Genomic DNA, 18,795 nt, shown 5'->3' on the forward strand with positions numbered 1-18,795 from the left:
TTACCGGAGAGGAAGGGGCCTCGCTCCCCGACCAGAGCGACTCACGTCAGAGCGGAGGATGACACCAGGGGCGCGCGGGGGGCTGGGGACTGTGCCGCACAAGGGACTGTAAAAGAAAACAGCGCCACCCCCGCCACTCCCCTGCGCCTCCCTGTCCCGTTTTCACCTCCCGCCGCCCACTCCTCCCTCCCCACCCGGCCTTCGAAAGCTGGTTTCTGCTCATCCTCTCGGCTCTGCAGAGGCTTCCCGCCGCCCAGTTCAGTATTGCCCTCTGGCGCCTGAGAATCTCCCTGGACTTTCTCCCCCTGGCCTCCCGCTCAGAGCCCCCTCCCCCTCCACCCCATCTCTCTGGTCTTGTCCTTCTCCCTTTCCCTTTGACCTCGATCTGAAACAGCTGCCTCTGCCAGAGACGCTGCGCTCCCACCTTCCGCCCTGTCTCCGGCCTTCAGCTCTCAGCTGCCACCTTGTCTGAGACTCACCTTCCTCCCCCGCCCAGCACTTACTGCCCCCCCCCGGCTGCCAAATACCCCCCAGCAAGTGGCAACCAGGCTCTTTGCCCTTCCTTCAAGTGCCCCGTATCCCCAGGCCTTCTCCTTTTACTTCCTCTGCCTTCCCGTTCTCTTCGTCGCTTTCACCCACTCTCAGCTCCACACGTTACTCTTGATCGATGCGTCCCCTGCACCGGGACCAATCGCCCCTCTGCGTATCCACTCCACCTCCCCTCTGCCTTTGGGAATCCTTCCCGCCTTCTCCGCCTCTCGGCACCTTCCCAGCTAGGGATGGAAGCGACTCCTCGACTATCCGATAAGCAAGAGCTTATCAGATAGACGCCTAGTCCCTCGACTAGTCACTCCCCCCCTTGCTGCCTCTATCAGAGCAGGGGGAGCAGGAGCAGGAGCCGGTGCTGGAGGGATCCAGCTTAAAAGCTGTTTCCCCCCCAGCACCATCTCCGCAGGGGGGCAGGACAGGCAGGAGGGTAGCGGGGACTGGGTGTGAGCTGGGAATCAGCTGACTCCCAGTCCCAGACGCTGCACCTCTGCTGTTTAAAAATCAGATGCGCAGCTGGGGGGACCCGGCGCAGGCCGGAAATCAGCTATCCCAGCACGCGCAGCGTCCCCCCTGCTGTGCGCCAGCTTTTTAAATGTATTAAGAGTCTGTTGGCTCTTCATACATTTAAAAGGCAGAGGGGTTATTCCCAGGGCTGGGGGCTAATCCTGCTGCAGCTCCCTTGCTTATCGGCTAATCGACGAGTCGATGGAAAACCCATCGATTAGCGGATTAAACTGCAGTTAACATCCTTATTCCCATCCCTCGTGTATTCATGCGTGTCTCATCTCCCGGATCTCAGCACCATGTCCTGGGAGATGCTGAGCATTCTCTAACCACACTGGTGTCAGCGGTAGCTCTGGGCACTCAGTACCTCGCTGGAGAAGAGCATAGGCATGGGAACTAGGGCTGTGGGGGGTGCTGCAGCACCCCCAGGCTCCCGGCCTACCGCTCAGAGTCCCGACTGCCTCCCCACACGCCACAGGCTCTGTGCCAGTCGCATGCCCAAGGACCCAGGTGCTGCCCTGCACGCCCGGTGCTCTGCTGCCAGCTGTGTACCCAGGGTACTGGCTGCTGACCCACACTCTTGGAGCGCTTCCATGAGGAGTAACGGTAGTTCGAACTAGGAAGCCTAGTTCGAACTACCTAATTCGTGCTGCGTGTAGCCGCGCGGCACGGGGTTCGAACCAGCCGGGATTTAAAAATGGCGGCGCCCGGCTTATGCAAATGAAGCCCGGGAAATTCAAATCCCGGGCTTCATTTGCAAGTGCGGTATGCCTACATTACCCTCCTAGTTCGAACTAGCGGGGTAGTGTAGACATACCCTTACTATCTAAATAGGCAAGCTGGACAAAGGTAGGGGGAAATAGAGGCACAGAGCAAGAGCGTGACTTGTCCGAGGTCACAAAGCTGAACCAGGAATAGAAGGTCAGTTCATATGACTCTGAGGGCCCTGCCCATTAGACCATGCTGCCTCTCCTTCCCTCTCCCTTCCACAGACTCCCATAGGCTCTCGGAGAGATGAAGGCTGGTTCATTGCCTCTTATGTACTTCTGCACTGTGGTATTTTTACATTTGCTTTTGAATTATGAATGTTGTAACATCAACGGCAAGTTGACAGCAGTAGCAAACAACATGACTTATCTAAATTACCCTGTGCTGATGGCTTCCACTATTGTTAGAATCCATCTGCAGTTCTGGAACACTCGTACCCAGTGTAATAAAACTCCTGATGTCTCATGAAATGTTATCATGCAATTACTTAATGGGAGGACTCTTTCTCCAAGGGAAAGGAACGGCTTAAAAAATAGCCCGAGCACAAAAAAGCAACAGCTTTGTGTCTTGGTGTCCAAACAAGATTATGTTCTTAATTTGTACAAGTTGCCCATTTACTTGCCAATTCTTCCAGACAAGTACAAATGTGTTCTCTCTGCGACACAAGACTCTACTTTACTATGATGCTAATGGGGCAGACGCAGGTGCTCATCTGAATAAGCTGAAATTGGCGAAAAGCCACTATGAAAACAAACAGCTCTCCCCACCCAACGCCGACCGAAGACGTTCTCCAACTTACGGCAAAAGTTGAAGCTCCTCCATGGGCCGACCTCCACTTCAGCGTTCTTACAGGCGCTAGCGTAACGAGCCACCGAGTCGCAGAGCTCTGACTGGTTCCCCCCGCTCTGGCACAGGCGGAAGAGGCAGGTGCGGTAGTAGGCCGAGGCGTTGACCACGCCGTGGCAGTCCAGGAAGGAGCTGTTGGTGGGGTCGTTGATGAGGCCACACTTGGCGCGGCTCCTGTAGGACTTGAGGAGCTCTGAGTCGTTGTGGCAGGCCTTGAGCAGGTCCCCACACTCCCCGTTGCAGATCTCGTCGAAGGTGGTCCAGCTCTGCAGGAAAACCGCCAGGTTGTCCGTGCACTTGCCGTTGGGGAAGCAGAATTCGTCGCTCTTGTTCCCGTTGTAGAAGCCGCACAGCCCGCCGGTGCAGTTGAAGTAGGTGGTCGAGAGGCGTATCTGCAGCACGCCCAGGGTAGAGTACTGGATACTCACCAGCCCCGCGGCCTCGATCACCGTGCCGTTCTTGCTGCGGTAAATTTCCAGTTGGCCGGAGGGGAGGAAAAACGGCAGCTCCACGTCATAGCCATTGACCTGCAACGGAAGCGCACGGTGGGTGTGGAATGCTCACCGATCCCACCGCTGGCACCATGCTGTGCTATTGTACTGCCCCCTCCTCCCGCAGCCCACGCAGAATGGACAGCGAGCACTTCAAGGGGGGCTAAGTTATCATAGGGTCTCATGACGCTGCTGCTCCTTAAACCAAACCCACGTGCTGCCTGAAAACAGTCCCCGTGTGACCAGCCCCATGGCGCAGCACGAGAACCTCTGACCCACACTACATCACCCTGGTGAGAGCCAAACGGAAGAGCTAGCGGAAGAAACAGGACAATAAGGGAGGGCCCCTCGTAGCTAGGAAGTAGGCCAATCCGGTTGAATGTGAATTGAGGCTGTTTTATAACAAGCCCCTGGCCATCTGGGAAGCATACAGTACAATGTCTGTATTACAAACACTTTGGGAGCAGGGACTTTTTACTCCATGTTTGTGCAATGCACAGTGGGGTCCATGTGCATGGTTGGATTGCTAGGTGCTACCACAATATGCATAAAGAACCTGATCTAGAACCAAAATTCTCCGTCAAGAAAAAGCACAGGTCTCTTACACTTCAGCTATAGGAGAGTCCCCATTAGCAGTATGGAGCCTCTGACACACAGGAGAGCCGTTCTGATTGCAACCAGCAGAGGGCAGGGATGTGCTTGCACACTCCCCAGCGTGTTGCAAAGCAGTGGTAGGGCTGTGGAAGAGTATCACACAGCTGCATGTACAACAGCAACACCCCTTCCATGCGGGCATTGGTGGCAAGTAAACCTATCTATTTTGAGTCTGAATAAATAAGAATTGCAGCCAGCTTGACAACCCATGTGTCTAGAGCCCATTCATCTGTAAGCAGCTCTTGCTCAAAACAAGGTTGCAGGGACAATTTGTAGGTCACACCGTGGATTTTGGATTTTTTTTTCAATGCATGTGTCCTGGCCCAGGTTGCTCATTCTGGAAATCAAACAGCGATTTATCTAACCGACAGCAACGTGAACTCCAACTGGGATTTGGCCAATCAAGCTGTGCTCTTGCGGCGTCTTGCATCCTCCATCCCCACTAGCAAACATTCAGCAAGCGGGGCTTAGCTGAGATTTGCAATAGCGACGTTAGTTAAGGACGCACGAGTCAGAAGTGCATCCTTGCCTCTCTCCTGTGGTTGTCCCCTGACTCAGCCGGGCTAGAAGAGCAAACGCTACAGTAAAGCAAGCAAAGCCTCACAGGCAGCAAAACTGTTAGGTAAGAAGGTTCCGTGTTTTCCATAGCTGCTTTGTTGACTTTAACTACACTGTAACCCCAGGCTGTGCAGACAGCAGTGTTTTAATAAAACCCACAGACTCGCAGTACAGGCATTGTACATTGATTTCTACCTACATCCCTTTCATCTTGGCATCCATTCAGATTGTCCATGGGCCAGTTGTTCCCAGCACCAGCTTTCCCACATGGCATCTGGACCTGCTACAAATTAAACCCTTCATCTTCCATGCTCTGTCTCATTCTGGAACATCTGTTTTCTCTGCTCAGCCTCCCAGCCCGCCCTCCTTCACCTCTCTCCGTTAGAAGAACAAAACAATCGGTTGCAAATAATCCACCTGCAGCTGGGATTTCTCGGTTGAGCAGGGCTCAGGCTTCAGGACTGTAGAATTACAGTGGAGATGCTTCAGGTTGGACTGTGAGACCCGCCCGACTCATGGGGTCCCAGAGCTTAAGATCAAACATCTACCCAGCAATTTTGCAGCCCTGCAGCCTGAGGGAGTTGACACAGGCCAGCCATGGAGTTTTACTGACAGAAACCCGCAAGGTCTTTGGAAAGGACAGAGGTTAAGGATGGGATTGGGGGGCAGGTCTTTTGAAAATCCCAACCTAAATGTCCACCAGCATGTTTTGGGGTTCACAGTGTTGTCCAGTGGGAAGAGTTAGAGCTGCTGGATTCTAATCCCAGCTGTGCCACTCTGCCTCAGTCTGCCCCTCTGTAAAATGGGGACAAATTATCTCTTTCTGGAGAAGGAACTGTGGGTTCACCACTTATAACCTCAAGCCATCCTGCCTAGAGTAATGGCAACATTGATTTCTAATGGCCCCAGCAGAGCAATCTTTTGTCAGTCCTCAGACCCTGGGCACATGTGGGCACCTACCCATGGCTACAGCCTAAAGGCCTCATGCTTGGAACGCCTCTGAGCACACGGTACATCTGGCCTGCTACCGGACCTCCAGGGACGGGGGCACCACAGCGCTCACCATTAGCTCCTGCAGTGGAGTTGGTTACAAATGACGTGCCTCTGTTGAGTCACATGTGTAAAGAGTTCAGCAATTCTCAGATGGAACACGCAACGGACGCACAAAGCTCTCTCAGCAGAGAGAGACGCCCTTCTCCCTTCCCCTCTGTGGAAGATTGCCCCTTGCGGGGATTCTTACTTTGATATCAGATGTGCTACTGCCTCCAACTTTGACTTCCTGACCGGCCACCTGGATCCTCAGGGGTCGTAGCCAGCTAGGGCTGGATTCGGGTTTCTTTTTGCTGATGTCGACCTCCAGGAAGTGCGGCCGGTCAGAGCAGGTTTTGAGCAGGGTGTAGGAATGCTCTGGGGGGAACACGAAGGCCACCCCGTCGAAGGACTGCAGCACCTGGTTCTGGCTCACCAAGCACAAGCTCTCCCGCTTGGGGTAACAGCCCCGATAGCCGTTCTCCACCGCGCACACCTCTCCTTCCCGGCAGGTGGTGTTCACACAGCTGATCTCTGCCCCGTCCTCGCACCGGCACCGCACCGTGCAGTCCACGGTGGCCCAGAAAGACTCTCCGATGGCATAGTACCGGCCGTCCACGTCGCAGCCACACTGGTGGAGGGGGACGCACTGGTCCGTGCTGAAGACGTAGCCTTCGTTGCACTCGCAGCCCTCGGTGCAAGGGGAGCTGCAGGACAGCGGAGCTGTTAGAGCCGAACACGTCGCCGGGCAGCTGCTGGTGCAGACCGAGTAGTGGCTGAACTCTGGACACTGGACAGCCGTGGCTAGGAGGGGGAAGGTGGAGGAGACACTGTTACAAGGCAACTCATGCTTTGGGGACCGTTTTCTGCTATAGGCCTGAGCCTCTGGGGGCATAAATCTGCATTGAAACAGATTGTCCCTTTTGCACCCAAGTGTAGATTTTAGCCACCATTGCTGCTATCACCTAACCCTGATTTCAGTGTAGCTGTGCCTAGTTCACACAGCAGAGAGATGAAAATGGGGCTCTCAGTAGTGCAGAATTCACATGAACCATCCTTTTCTCCCATTCCCACCCATTGCATTTCCTGTCCCATTGCAATCACGTAGCAGCCTGAGTTTCTCTCCCACAGCTCCTCATCTGGGCTCCCCCTCTCTCCTGGGGTTGTCCCCTGACTCAGCCGGGCTAGAAGAGCAAACGCTACAGCAAAGCAAGCAAAGCCCCACAGGGAGCAAAACCGTTCGGTAAGAAGGTTCCGTGTTTTCCATAGCTGCTTTGTTGACTTTCACTACAGTGTAACCCCAGGCTGTGCAGACAGCAGTGTTTCCTACTACAGAAACATCAACTGGTAAGAATAAGAGATGAAGGGAGGGGAGGAGGAGAAGAGGGGGAGGAGGAAACAAGAAATCAGAGAGGAGAGAGACTGCAGAGCTATCCTTACTCATACACAGAATATGCAGCTGAGTAGGGCACCCAAACATTTGGGGTATTTGCCAACCCCAAGTACATACTGTCAGTTTCTGAATTTACCGTGTCATTCTATAGGACCTTGGTTTAAAATCTGCTTGAAAACTATTTCATTAGAGTGTCGCTGAAGATTATAAAATCACATCTCTAAAAATATCAACATTCCCCTACACCCGGGCTGTTGTCGGGCAGAGGGGTACCAGTACAACAGTACTGCATAGGGCCCCACAAATCCTCAGGATTCCCCTGAGAGAACGGGAAGAGACGAAGAGAAATCAGGCATGACTAGGGGCTGAGGCATAGACTTTCCTAGAGAATTTTATGGACCCAGATACCATTCAGGTGGTGGCAGGAGGAATATATCAAATGGAATATGTCAGCCCCTTTTAACTATTTCATTTTTAAGATGCTAATAGACTATTTATTGTTTTTTAAGTTTTTCCTTTTACAGACTGGCTCGGCTATCCCTTTGAAACTTATCTACCCAATGTCCTTTTTCCCCTCCCCTCCAAGTTTTTCCTCCTTCCCTTCTCCCCCATCTTCCCTTATTTATTCTTGGTTCTGGACTTCCAACTCTCCAGTCATCTGAAGAAGTGGGCTGTGCCCGCGAAAGCTCATGATGCCGTCTACGTGTTTTGTTAGTCTCTGAAGTGCTACCAGACTATTTGTTATTTTTTAAGTTTTTCCTGTTACAGACTAACTCAGCTACCCCTCTGAAACTGTTATGTGATTTTATTAATTATGACTATTTCCTTATTAATCTCCTGGACCATTATTATTATTAGGCAGTCATATACCATAACGATAAGCGAGCAAACATATCTGCCTGTCCGTCTACCTATGCATAGCAATGATGAACAGACAGAAAGGAAGTATGGTGATGGTAAATAGAAACCAGACATTAGTATTCAATATTATCGCTGACATACTATATGGATTCTCTCTCTTTAATATCAGTCCCTTACTGCTCTCTCGCTTATCCTCAGGCAGCATTGTTTGCAGTGTTGTTGCCAGGTTGGTCTCAGGATGTTAGAGAGACAAGGAGGTAATAACTTCATTGGACCAGCTTTCATAGGGGAAAGAGACAGGGTCTTGAGTGCCAAGGCTGAAGAAGAGCTTTGCATAAGCTTGCCTCTTTCAGCAACCAGCATCGTTCTGGGATGCACTGACAGGAGTGGTGTGAGCAAGATGACAGAAGTCATTCTTCCGCTCTGCTCTGCGCTGATTAGGCCTCAACTGGAGTACTGTGTCCAGTTCTGGGCACCGCATTTCAGGGAAGATGTGGAGAAACTGGAGAAGGTCCAGAGAAGAGCAACAAAATGGATTAAAGGTCTAGAAAACGTGACCTAGGAGGGAAGACTGAATGAATTGGGCTTGTTTAGTTTGTAAAAGAGAAGACTGAGAGGGGACATGATAGTGGTTTTCGAGTACCTAAAAGGGTGTTACAAGGAGGAGGGAGAAAAATTGTTCTTGATCTCTGAGGACAGGACAAGCAGCAATGGGCTCACATTGCAGCAAGGGAGGTTTAGTTTGGACATTAGGAAAAACTTCCTAGCTGTCAGGGTGGTTAAACACTGGAATAAGTTGCCTAGGGAGGTTGTAGAATCTCCGTCACTGGAGATATTTAAGAGCAGCTTAGACACCTGTCAGGGATGGTCTAGACAGTGCTTAGTCTCTCAACGTCCCTTCCAGTTCTAGGGTTTTATGATTCTACCTTGTCTCTCGTCTCCAATGCCACATAACGAGATTGCCATGACGAATGACTATTACTCCCCCAACTGCTCTGTGGTTGACCCAGCTCCACCCGCTGGTCGGCAGAGGCGATTTACCCTCTTGCTTTAACCAGTGAGACAGGTTGCCGATGGCAGCCCAGAAAAAGGCAACCGTGCCCCTTCTGCCATTCTGAACTAGGATACCTGTGTTGCCAACGCACACTGGGTGCATCAGCTTTAGCATCCCTGGCAGTAGGTGACAGTTCAAAGAGAGCGAGGTGAACGTCCTCCATTATACCCTCTTTCTCTCTAGATTATTCTTCTGTTCTGAGGTGACGTCTCCCCACCCCCGCCCTTGCACTCCGGGAGTCAGACACGTCATAGAGGAAGGGCGGCCTACACCCTGCAGTATGAGACATGGGGCCCCATTCTCCTTGCACTCACTGTGGTGTAAATCAGGAATAACCGTGTCAGCTGAGTTACCTCTGGACAAAAGTGGGGCAAAAGAAAAAGCGGGTTGAGGGCCCTTGAGTTAGCATCTCACCAGATGGCAACAGTCGTTACGTTAGCCAGCCCTGACTTGCGTTCAGCCACCATGCGCGACACCAGCCTGGCGTTCCGCTGGGCGCTCGAATTTCCCTCTATTTGTTCAACACTCTAACTGCCCTTTGGCTCCTTCAGGCCTCCCTTTGTCCTTCTCGTCTTGCATTTCCGGACTGAAAGGAGGGACTGTTTGGCTTTCCCTGCAAATCTGGCTGCGTCAGTCAAGTTCCTGCCGGCTTGTCTCTTGACTTACCTCAGGCAGGGTGTTCACCTCAACAGGAGTCTGCTGCAGGCCCCTGAAACCTCCTCCCACCTCCCGAGGGCAGCCTTTTGGCTGGAGTACATGCTGACTTACCACACCCTGTCTGGGCTCGCCAGTCTCCCACTGGAATCCCAAGGGCTTGGCACACCAAGGCGTAAGCCTGGATCGCCTGGCAGAGACTGGTGCCGTTGTCCCGGATACTGCATAGGTCATACACACAGCTGTGGACAAAGGCCGTAGGGTCCACAATGGCCCCGCACTCCCACAAGGGGCCGTTGGTCTTGTTGATGAAGCCGCAATAGTCGGGCGTGAAGTAGAGAGACTCCATCGCCGCATCACAGAAGCTGCAGTTGTCTAAACAGCCTGGGGAGCATTTCCACTCGGGGTGGTACACTCGCCAGCTCTCCCCCAGGTCCAGCACGGACACCGCCAGCCTCCCGTCTGAGCGAAGGGTATCGTCCTGAGGGTCCTTGTTATAGTTCCCACAGAGGCCACAGGTGGCGTTGATGTAGGTGCCCGGGACAGAGATGGAGGCATAGTGTTGTCCATCATAGGTCACCAAGACACCAAAATCAGTCTCCACCGCCGTGGACAACCCGCTCTGGTAGATTTTTATCGCTCCCAGTTCCAGGGAGAGGGGTAAGGACATCACCAAGTCGTCCACCTGCAGGAGCAAAGCAGAAGAGTATAATCTCGCAAAACGGCAGGGTTACCGCACTGTTAGGAGCTCAGGCGGGTGGTTCTGCAGAAGTTCCCCTGCAGTAGCTGAACTGGATCCCAGAAATGGGCTGCTTCCGATTTTGGAATCCGAGCAAGATGGTGAATTGGGATCCAGCAACTCCAACCCAGGCCCAACAAAGTTCGGAGAGGGGGTTAGATTTTAGGGGCCTGGTTTGGGCCTTTCTAGTTGTCAGCATGACCTACACTTACACTCCCCACCCTTTCCGAGGAGTCTTACAAAGACACTGGCCCAGATTCTCAGCTGGTACAAATTGTCATAGACCCGCTGACTTCAATAGAGCTACACCGCTTTGCATCAGCCAAGGATCCGACCCAAGGAGTTTTCCTTCTTTGCTGGGGCTCTTACCTTCACTTTCCCAAAGCTCCCTTTGGGGATCACAATCTTGTGAGAATAAACCTCCACCGAGATATCCTTCAACCAGGAGACAGAGGAGCCCCCTCGGTTCTCATTCTTGGCCTCCACGCTGAAGAAAGGCAGGTTTGATTCTGGCCAGCACTGCCTGGTGAGGAGGTAGGCGCAGGAACCCTGGAAGTGAAAGAGGAAGCCATCGAAGGTGTGGTAGTGTGGGTCTCCGAACACCACGCAGGTGCTGCTCTCCACTGGCACACACTGGTAGAACTTGTCCTTCGGCTCACACACTTCGTAGGGGCCACAAGCCATCTCCTGGCAGAAGATCTCATTGTTAAAGTCCAGGCAACGACACTTGGTGGAGCAGTTGGCGTTGTCCCAGAATATCTCCCCTGGGTGGAGAAACTGCCCTAAAAGAACCCCGCATTGCGTTACTCGTCAGAACACAGAACTCTGTGACATGACACAGAAGAACATTCAAGAGTTCCACGTCATTTGTTCTTTCTGATTCAGGTCCAACCATTCAGAAAACAACCCTTAAGAGCCGGACTGCCTGCTCGGTACTGCTCAGACAGGGCATCCGACGTGATACAGAACTTGCCGTATACAGAGCCTTCTAGCACTGCAACACTTCACATCCCAATTCAGAAAAGCAATGGAAGCACCGGCTTAACTTTAAGCAGTTGAGATGTCCCATTGAAGTCAATGGCACTACTCATATCATATGTTTAACATTAAGCATGTGCTGCAGTGATTGGGTGAATCACGGTCTGTTAATGATGGGGAAAATCAGGTCAATTTTCTAGTTTTGAGAACTGCTCAAACTATTTGGCAGTGGGGGTAGAGGAGAGAGGTAGGTGCACATAACTAGTTTGGGTACATGAACCTTCTCTCTCTGGAATTTAAGGTCACTATGTTAAATCAATCTGTTTTAGTTACCCTTTATAACGGTGACTCTGAATCTACTGTCATCGTTCTGTAATTACACGGTAATCAATCTTTTGGATAGCTATAGTTATTCATTTCACACAAGTGGAAGGTGACAGTAATTAAGGAACAAACACAACATCACCAGAGTGTCTGATTTCTGAAAACTGTATGTACTAACTATAAAACCAAAGGCATGGCTGGCCTTGGCTTATATGAATTAGCGATTATTAATTATTAAACAGCAAACTACACTGTTTTGTGAAGTCTGGTTCATATTTTTCTACCTGAATGGCTACGTGAAAGGAGAAGAATTTAGACTGGCAAAAGCAAGTCCCCAGTAGAATCGCTCCATCTGCTCCTTCTTCACACCCTCTCTGTATTTGTTTTTCACTCTTCCCACTCTCTGCTCATCCCTCCCCAGATTTTCCTCTCTCACACACACTCTCTGTTCCTTTTATCCCTTATTTGCAGCAGAAAAATCTCTCCTAAGCATAACGAGCCCCCAATTATATTTGCTTTGGAGCCAACCTTCCAAGCCCATGGTATTTGAGTGGGTTCCAAATGAGGCAAAACAAACCTGCTCAGACCCACTTCCTACCACCAGAAATCTGAGATTCTTCTCTTACAAATGGTATTGAGCTAGGAGCGGGGATTTCCATATTCAGCCAAGGGATTTCGATGCACTGCTTTCCTTAACCTGAGGGTGGAACTGCAGGTCGAAGCCCCTTTGCAAATGTCAGCATTGGTGGGTCAAGTTTAGAACAGAACGGCCACACTGGGTCAGACCAATGGTCCATTTAGCCCGGTGTCCTGGCTTCCGACAGCGGCCAATGCCCCAGAGGGAGTGAACAAAACAGGGAATCATGAAGTGACCCCCTCCTGTGCTGCCCATTCCCAGCTTCCGGCAGACAGGGTCACCAGCCCTGCCTGTACCTCAGCCCTTGAACTTTTTTATGGGCTCCGCAGGCCTTTTGGTCTTGGCAGAGCTACATCAGCACCAGCTGAGGGCTGTATATAAACAGACTGCACATCTCAGACCAGGGTGCATTTTCAGTCCTCGACACTTCAGGCTTTCAGCAGCAAGTGAAAATTCTGTCTCCTTAGAAAGGTTTCAGGAGCGAAGGAGACACCTGGGAGTTTTATTTGTAAAATGATAATGCCATCATCTGTCTGCACCGCATGGAGCGCTTCTATCCCTTTATACTTATGCCCGGGTAGTGGCACACCGGGCAGTTGGTCCTGAATTGATCCTGTGCATAACAGTGGCAATTCGTAATTCAGAAGCAAGGGAAAGGAAATTGGGATTTTGTCTTTTTACACCGATGGCATTTCCCTTGGGCCTGCCAGAAGAAACTCTTTTGCTGCCGATACTCTAGCTTATATGCAATGCAAAGTACAGGGATCACAATCCTCGCTGAGAATTTAAATCCTTAATTTCAGGGTTTATAACTTTGGGGTGGGGCAACGCAGGCTTTTCATTACAGTCGGATACTAAAATCACAGAAGGACGGGAATGAGGCCAGCATATATTATAGCTTCCCGGTGCCATTAATGAGTTACACAGCCGCATGTGAGACAAAAGAATGGACTAGCAGCTCTTTATGGGCCCATTTGCCTCTTTTAAAATGCTGGGCAGTTAGGCCTTCTTCACGCGAGCAAATTGTCCTAATTATCAACACGGGTGCCAAACGCAGCGACGGGTACAGCAATCACAGTGGAGATAGGAAGCCTGCTTTTTGCACTCATCCTGCTTGAAACCAGACAAAGCTGCCCCCGTGCAAATCGCAGCTTAGCCTACATCTAAACTAGATTCCGAATCAACACTCTGAGATCGATCTGCTGGTGGTCGATTTAGCGGATCTAGTTAAGACCTGCCAAATCGACCGCAGATTGCTTTCCCGTCCACCCTGTTACTCTACCTCGGGCGAGAAGAATAAGGGAAGTCAGTGGGCGAGTTTCTCCCATCGACCCCCACAGCACAGAGCCTTCAGTAACTTGATTTAAGGTACGTCAACTACAGCTATATTATTCTCATAGCTGGAGTTGCATAGCTTAGCTTAAATCGACTTCCTGTTATAGTGCAGATGTAGCCTGATAGTGGCCTACCCCACCGATTCCCAACCGCTGGGCTGTGGACCTCTGGCTGCCGGGCCGGGGCGGCTCTGGTGGCCGGGGCTGGGATGCACAGGTCCAAATGTGGCTGTTGGGAGAGGCATATCCTGCCCCACCTCTCAGCCACCCAGCACTGGGCAGGGGCGGGGTCTCTTCCCGGACACGGAAGAGCGCTTTGCTGCGTGGCAGGAGGTCCATGCGGAGCCTGGCACGGCAGCCTTAGAGCAGCTGCGACCCAGGCAGAAGCGCTCAGCTGGCGGGTGGGAGGCAGCGCAGGGCTAGGTGAGGGGTTGGGACAGGCACTGGGGGACCCAGGGGCAGGGCTAGTGCTGGGAGGCTCTGGAGGTGGGGGGCTGATACTGGGGGGCACTGGTATGTCTGGGATTGGGAGCTGGCACTTGGGAGCTCTGGGGGTGGGGCTAGTAGTGGGGGGCTATGGGGACAGGGCTGGCACTGGGGGATTCTGGGGACAAGGTTAATATTGAGGACTAGGGGTTGGCACTGAGGGAGCTCTTGGGGGTAGGATTCAGTGGGGCTCTGGAAACAGGAGGCTGGCACTGGAGGGTCTGGTGGTGGTGGGCTCTAAGGAGTGGGGGTGACACTGAGATATTTGGGGTGGGGGCTGCCACTGGGGGGGATGCAGGGGACTCTGAGGTCGGTGGCTTGTGCTGGGGGCAGTGGAGGGGTGGGGGAGGGCTCTAGGGGTTAGGGCAGGCACTGGGGAGTTCTGGGGGCTAGGGCTTTTGGCGTAACAGTAACATTTTATTTGCGTATTTGCATACTCAATATTTGCATAATGAATATGAAAATATGCAAATAAAATTTTGCCCAAAATTTGTGAATGGGTTTGCCAGTCCCTGGTATAAAAAAGGTTGGGAACCTCTGGTTTACCCAACCTATGCCACTAAAGGTTTGCTACCCAGGGATGAAGTCTTGGCCTCACTGGCAAAACTTCCATACACCACAAAAGGGTCAAGACTTCCCCCTGGTCCAGGAGACCATCATGAGAAAATGCAGTCACTTGGGCACGGTCCTCCAGTGACTCAGAACGTTAGCAGCCAAGTCTCCTGATTCCGAGTTCCCATGCTCTAACCACGAGGCCAGTCTGCCTTTCCAAAGAGGCAGCCTGCATCCCAGATTGTTAACCATCTACCTTTATGCGCATTGCAAAGCATACAGGCAATACAACAGCAAAGCAGCATACTCTGCCACTGACTTTCAAACGGGCTCATCTTGTGTAACTTGGTAAATTTCAAAGACACGAAAGAGCCATTTTTACCTCTCAGGCTGCAGCCATTGGCTGGGTCAATTTCTCTCCCATCAATTTTGAATACCCAGCGTCCCGGGACATTTACATTAGTTGTGTCTTCGATACTGATTATCTCTGGGGTCCTGGAACCTGGAATGCTAAAATAATTGGTGCTGTTTCCACCATTGAATCCTGCCTGAAACACAGAAAGAGCAAACTTGACCTCAAAACACAGTAACCATTCTTCCCTTAAGCCTGTTCTCTCATATTTCTTACCTTCGCTGTCATTAATAATCCTGATTTGTCTGCAAATTTCGCAGGTAATTATCTCATGCTCACCTCCTCTCTCAATTACGTGATCAAGTAAGATCCAGATGGAAGCTCCAGCAACAGTGTACATACAAAAGTCCCACCGGGAAACTATTTAATTGGAACTGACTGATTTTTTTAACTTACACTTAATGATGTATTATTATTATTATTTTAACTACAAAAAGGCTGCTTTGTCAAAAGGAAATCTTCTGTTTGTGGCTGTTTTATCTGGCTGCTTGCTTTGACACACAAATTGAAAATGATTTTTTTTGTTTTGCTTTTAAAAAACAAACATTTTCAGGAAAGGCCTGTTGTTTTCAGGAGGTTTCAGTTTGCAGAAACCACACAAAATATTCTTTTTCTTTTTGATTTTCAGCGAAAAGCAAAACAATTTGTGGAAGGAAGAAGAGAAACAGAAAAGGGAGTGAGGCGATGGATGGATAGATGGGGTGGGGGAGACAGTGTTTGGATTAAAAAAATGGTCACTTCACAGCCAGCTCTCAATTTCATGTGCCTGTAGCTACCTTTACAAGGTTAGGTATTCAACTTTTATCAAAAGAAAGAAAGTACATTGTTCTCTTCTCATCTTCATTTCATGTCCCTCCTCTTCCCCATTTAATCTGGGACGAAAAAAGAAAACCAGCCCCAAGGATGCATCTACACAACAGGGCTAAACTCAAAATAAGCTACGCAACTCGAGCTACGCTAATTGCATCGCATAAGTCGAAATAGCTTATTTCAAATTTGGGCGCGTCTACACAGCACTTATTTCGAAGTAGAGCACTCTTCCCCCGACTTCCCTTCCTCCTCGTACAGTGAGGGTTACAGGAGTCGGAGTAAGAATTCCTCCGGCTGGACATTATTTCGACATGATGTCAAAATAACTGCTTGTGTGTAGACACGCACTTTGTTATTTCAAAATAACGTCAGTTATTCCGAAATAATGGTGCTATGTAGACATACTCCAAGTGACCAGCCAATCTCCTCTGTGCATCTGCAAGTTCCCTTGGTCTACAGATCCCCAACTGATCATCCCTGGGGAGTGTACTTAAGACCCCTGGATCTAAAGGCATAAATCTCAAATGTTTAAGCTAAACAACCTGGTCTAGCTACTAAAGGACAACAAAAGTTGTGCTGCGTTAAGGCAAATCATGACTTTACTAGGTCTCATTTCTCTGCTGACTTTGTCAGGACAAGGGCAGTTTGGAGGGTAGAACATAAACAGAGATGATCACACAGATGCACAGAAAGGGTTTTACCTGGGCCACCACTCCACCGAGTCCAGTTAAAGGATCGCCCCCACTTGCTGTTCCAGTGGTCCAGGTGATTGCTTCATAATTAAACATCGCAAACGTGGACACCCCATCTGAAATCAGGAGCGCTTGAAAGGTGTTCACCTATTTAAAACACAGACAGGCATGCTCACAAAGCGAGGTCATCTCTTCCTCATCCTTTGCCCACGTTTTCTTCTACATCCATCCCTCATGAAATGCCATCATGAAGATTCCTAATTAAACAGCCATCTGATAGCCGTTCAGCTCCCCTTAACCACGTCCCTAGCTGTCCAGAGCAGTTCCATGGGGGACACCACAGGAGACAGATTAGAGCTGTGATCTGCTTTCGCACCAAGAGATGGCAGCATGAGAACAAGTACCGACAAAGCAATTAGCTGGACTGGATTGCTTCAGCCTGTTATCTTAGTGTTATTCTAGCTCAGCTTTATTCATCACAGTGTTATCTTACTGGGTTACCTTCCCCATTCAGATGCTATAATCATATTAACAATGGCTTCTACAACAGTCAACAGCGTATTGTGCCCACGGAAATCTTGCTTTCCCAAGCTGCAAAACTTTACTGACAAACATCACATGGTTCTTAAGCGACTCTCCAATTTTTAACTATAAATGTTTCAGATAAATTCACCGGGCAACAAGCCAGCACCTCATGCTAACAGGAGGTACCTTGTCACCTCCTAAAGACGACACAAACACGAGCTCTTGCCGATAGGATCCCAGAACATTGTTCATTAAGCCCTGTCCTACCTAGATCCATGTGAGATATTCCTGCGTCCCTGGGAATGCATTTGCAGAATCTGCTCCTATGACCATCCTGGCAAACACCACTTGAAGTAATTCAAACTTACCCATCTAAATTCCACCTGCAATTCCAACTGGTTTTGGTATCCTTCATGCCTTATCCGAAACCATTCTTCCTTGGTCACTAAATTCTGCTTAGCAGTCATGCTTTCATCCCGCCAGACGGCCGTCTTTCGATGATGGGTGAAATGAACCACGTATGTTCCCTCAGTTACTGAGGGTGTAATTAATCGAAGTCGGTCAATGTGGTTTGAGATCTTTGCATGGCTAGGGAAGGGCACCGTATTATCATGTAATGTTAAAAAGTCCAGATGACTGACAAACACATAACACGTCATCCAGGACCAGATAGAAAGGGATAGAAAATAAGACACAGAATATCTTACTGCCCCTGTATAAAACTATGGTACGCCCACATCTTGAATACTGCGTACAGATGTGGTCTCCTCACCTCAAAAAAGATATTTTGGCCTTGGAAAGGGTTCAGAAAAAGGCAACTAAAATGATTAGGGGTTTGGAACTGGTCCCATATGAAGAGAGGCTAAAGCAACTGGGACTTTTCAGTTTAGAAAAGAGGAGACTAAGGGGGAATATGATAGAGGTCTATAAAATCATGAGTGGTGTGGAGAGGGCCGATAAAGAAAAGTTATTTATTAGTTCCCATAATAGAAGAACTAGAGGACACCAAATGAAATTAACGGGTAGCAGGTTTAAAACTAATAAAAGAAAGTTCTTCTTCACACAGCGCGTAGTCAACCTGTGGAACTCCTTGCCAGAGGAGGCTGTGAAGGCTAGGACTATAACAGAGTTTAAAGAGAAGCTAGATAATTTTATGGAGGTTAGGTCCATAAAAGACTTTTAGCCAGGGGATAGAAATGGTGTCCCTGGCCTCTGTCAGAGGCTGGAGAAGGATGGCAGGAGACAAATCGCTTGATCGTTGTCTTCGGTCCACCCCCTCCGGGGCACCTGGTGCTGGCCACTGTCGGCAGACAGGCTACTGGACTAGATGGACTTTTGGTCTGACCCAGAACAGCCGTTCTTATGTTCTGAGCCTCCACTGATGTGAGCAGACAGAGCTCTGCTGAAATCTAGGTAGCTGTGCCGATTTACAGGATCTGGCCCACTGGAAAATGGCCCATGTCAGTATATGCTAGTACATAGATATAGATAATAGACAGATAGAACCCAAACTCTGTGACTTCCACTCCATGCATCTGACAAAGTGGTTTTTACCCACGAAATCTTAAGCCCAAATAAATCCGTTGGTTTTTAAGGTGCCTCAGGACTCCTCATTGTTTTGCAGAAACGGACACCCGCAGCCACCCCTCCGAGTCATGTCAAAGCACTATTAGCTTGGGACAGACTTCTTATGGTCAAGTTGTGCCATTTTGCATTTTTGTTTAAAGTGCATCCATGGTTTTGAGCATCATTTTCAAAAGAAGCCAGAGGCGCAATTGCACTCTGGGTTTTCGTTATTTATTTAGTATCATTTGTGGGGTGGTAACTTCCAGCAGTCCCAGTAATGGAGCACGACCCCGCTGTGCAGGAAAAGAACCCAAAGATGGTCCCGGCCCCCAAAGAATTTACAGTCTAACTATAAGACATGCGGCAACAGGCGGCTACG

General features: G+C 50.0%; 1 protein-coding gene across 2 annotated transcripts in view; it reads right to left on the minus strand.

Annotated features, from left to right (window-relative positions):
• Window positions 1–18,795, minus strand: part of LOC102462950 (tubulin-specific chaperone cofactor E-like protein) — a 113,837-nt gene that overhangs the window by 35,731 nt on the left and 59,311 nt on the right. For both annotated transcript variants that reach the window (XM_075909743.1, XM_075909746.1), the window contains 6 exons: window positions 16,335–16,472; window positions 14,794–14,959; window positions 10,470–10,882; window positions 9,476–10,046; window positions 5,611–6,203; window positions 2,621–3,194 (listed from right to left, as the gene is read on the minus strand). In XM_075909743.1, coding sequence (XP_075765858.1) covers window positions 2,621–3,194; window positions 5,611–6,203; window positions 9,476–10,046; window positions 10,470–10,882; window positions 14,794–14,959; window positions 16,335–16,472 — 2,455 coding nt within the window. The remainder of the gene's footprint in view (window positions 1–2,620; window positions 3,195–5,610; window positions 6,204–9,475; window positions 10,047–10,469; window positions 10,883–14,793; window positions 14,960–16,334; window positions 16,473–18,795) is intronic.

Source organism: Pelodiscus sinensis, chromosome 26, assembly GCF_049634645.1.
Source record: "Pelodiscus sinensis isolate JC-2024 chromosome 26, ASM4963464v1, whole genome shotgun sequence".
Classification (NCBI taxonomy): domain Eukaryota; kingdom Metazoa; phylum Chordata; order Testudines; family Trionychidae; genus Pelodiscus; species Pelodiscus sinensis.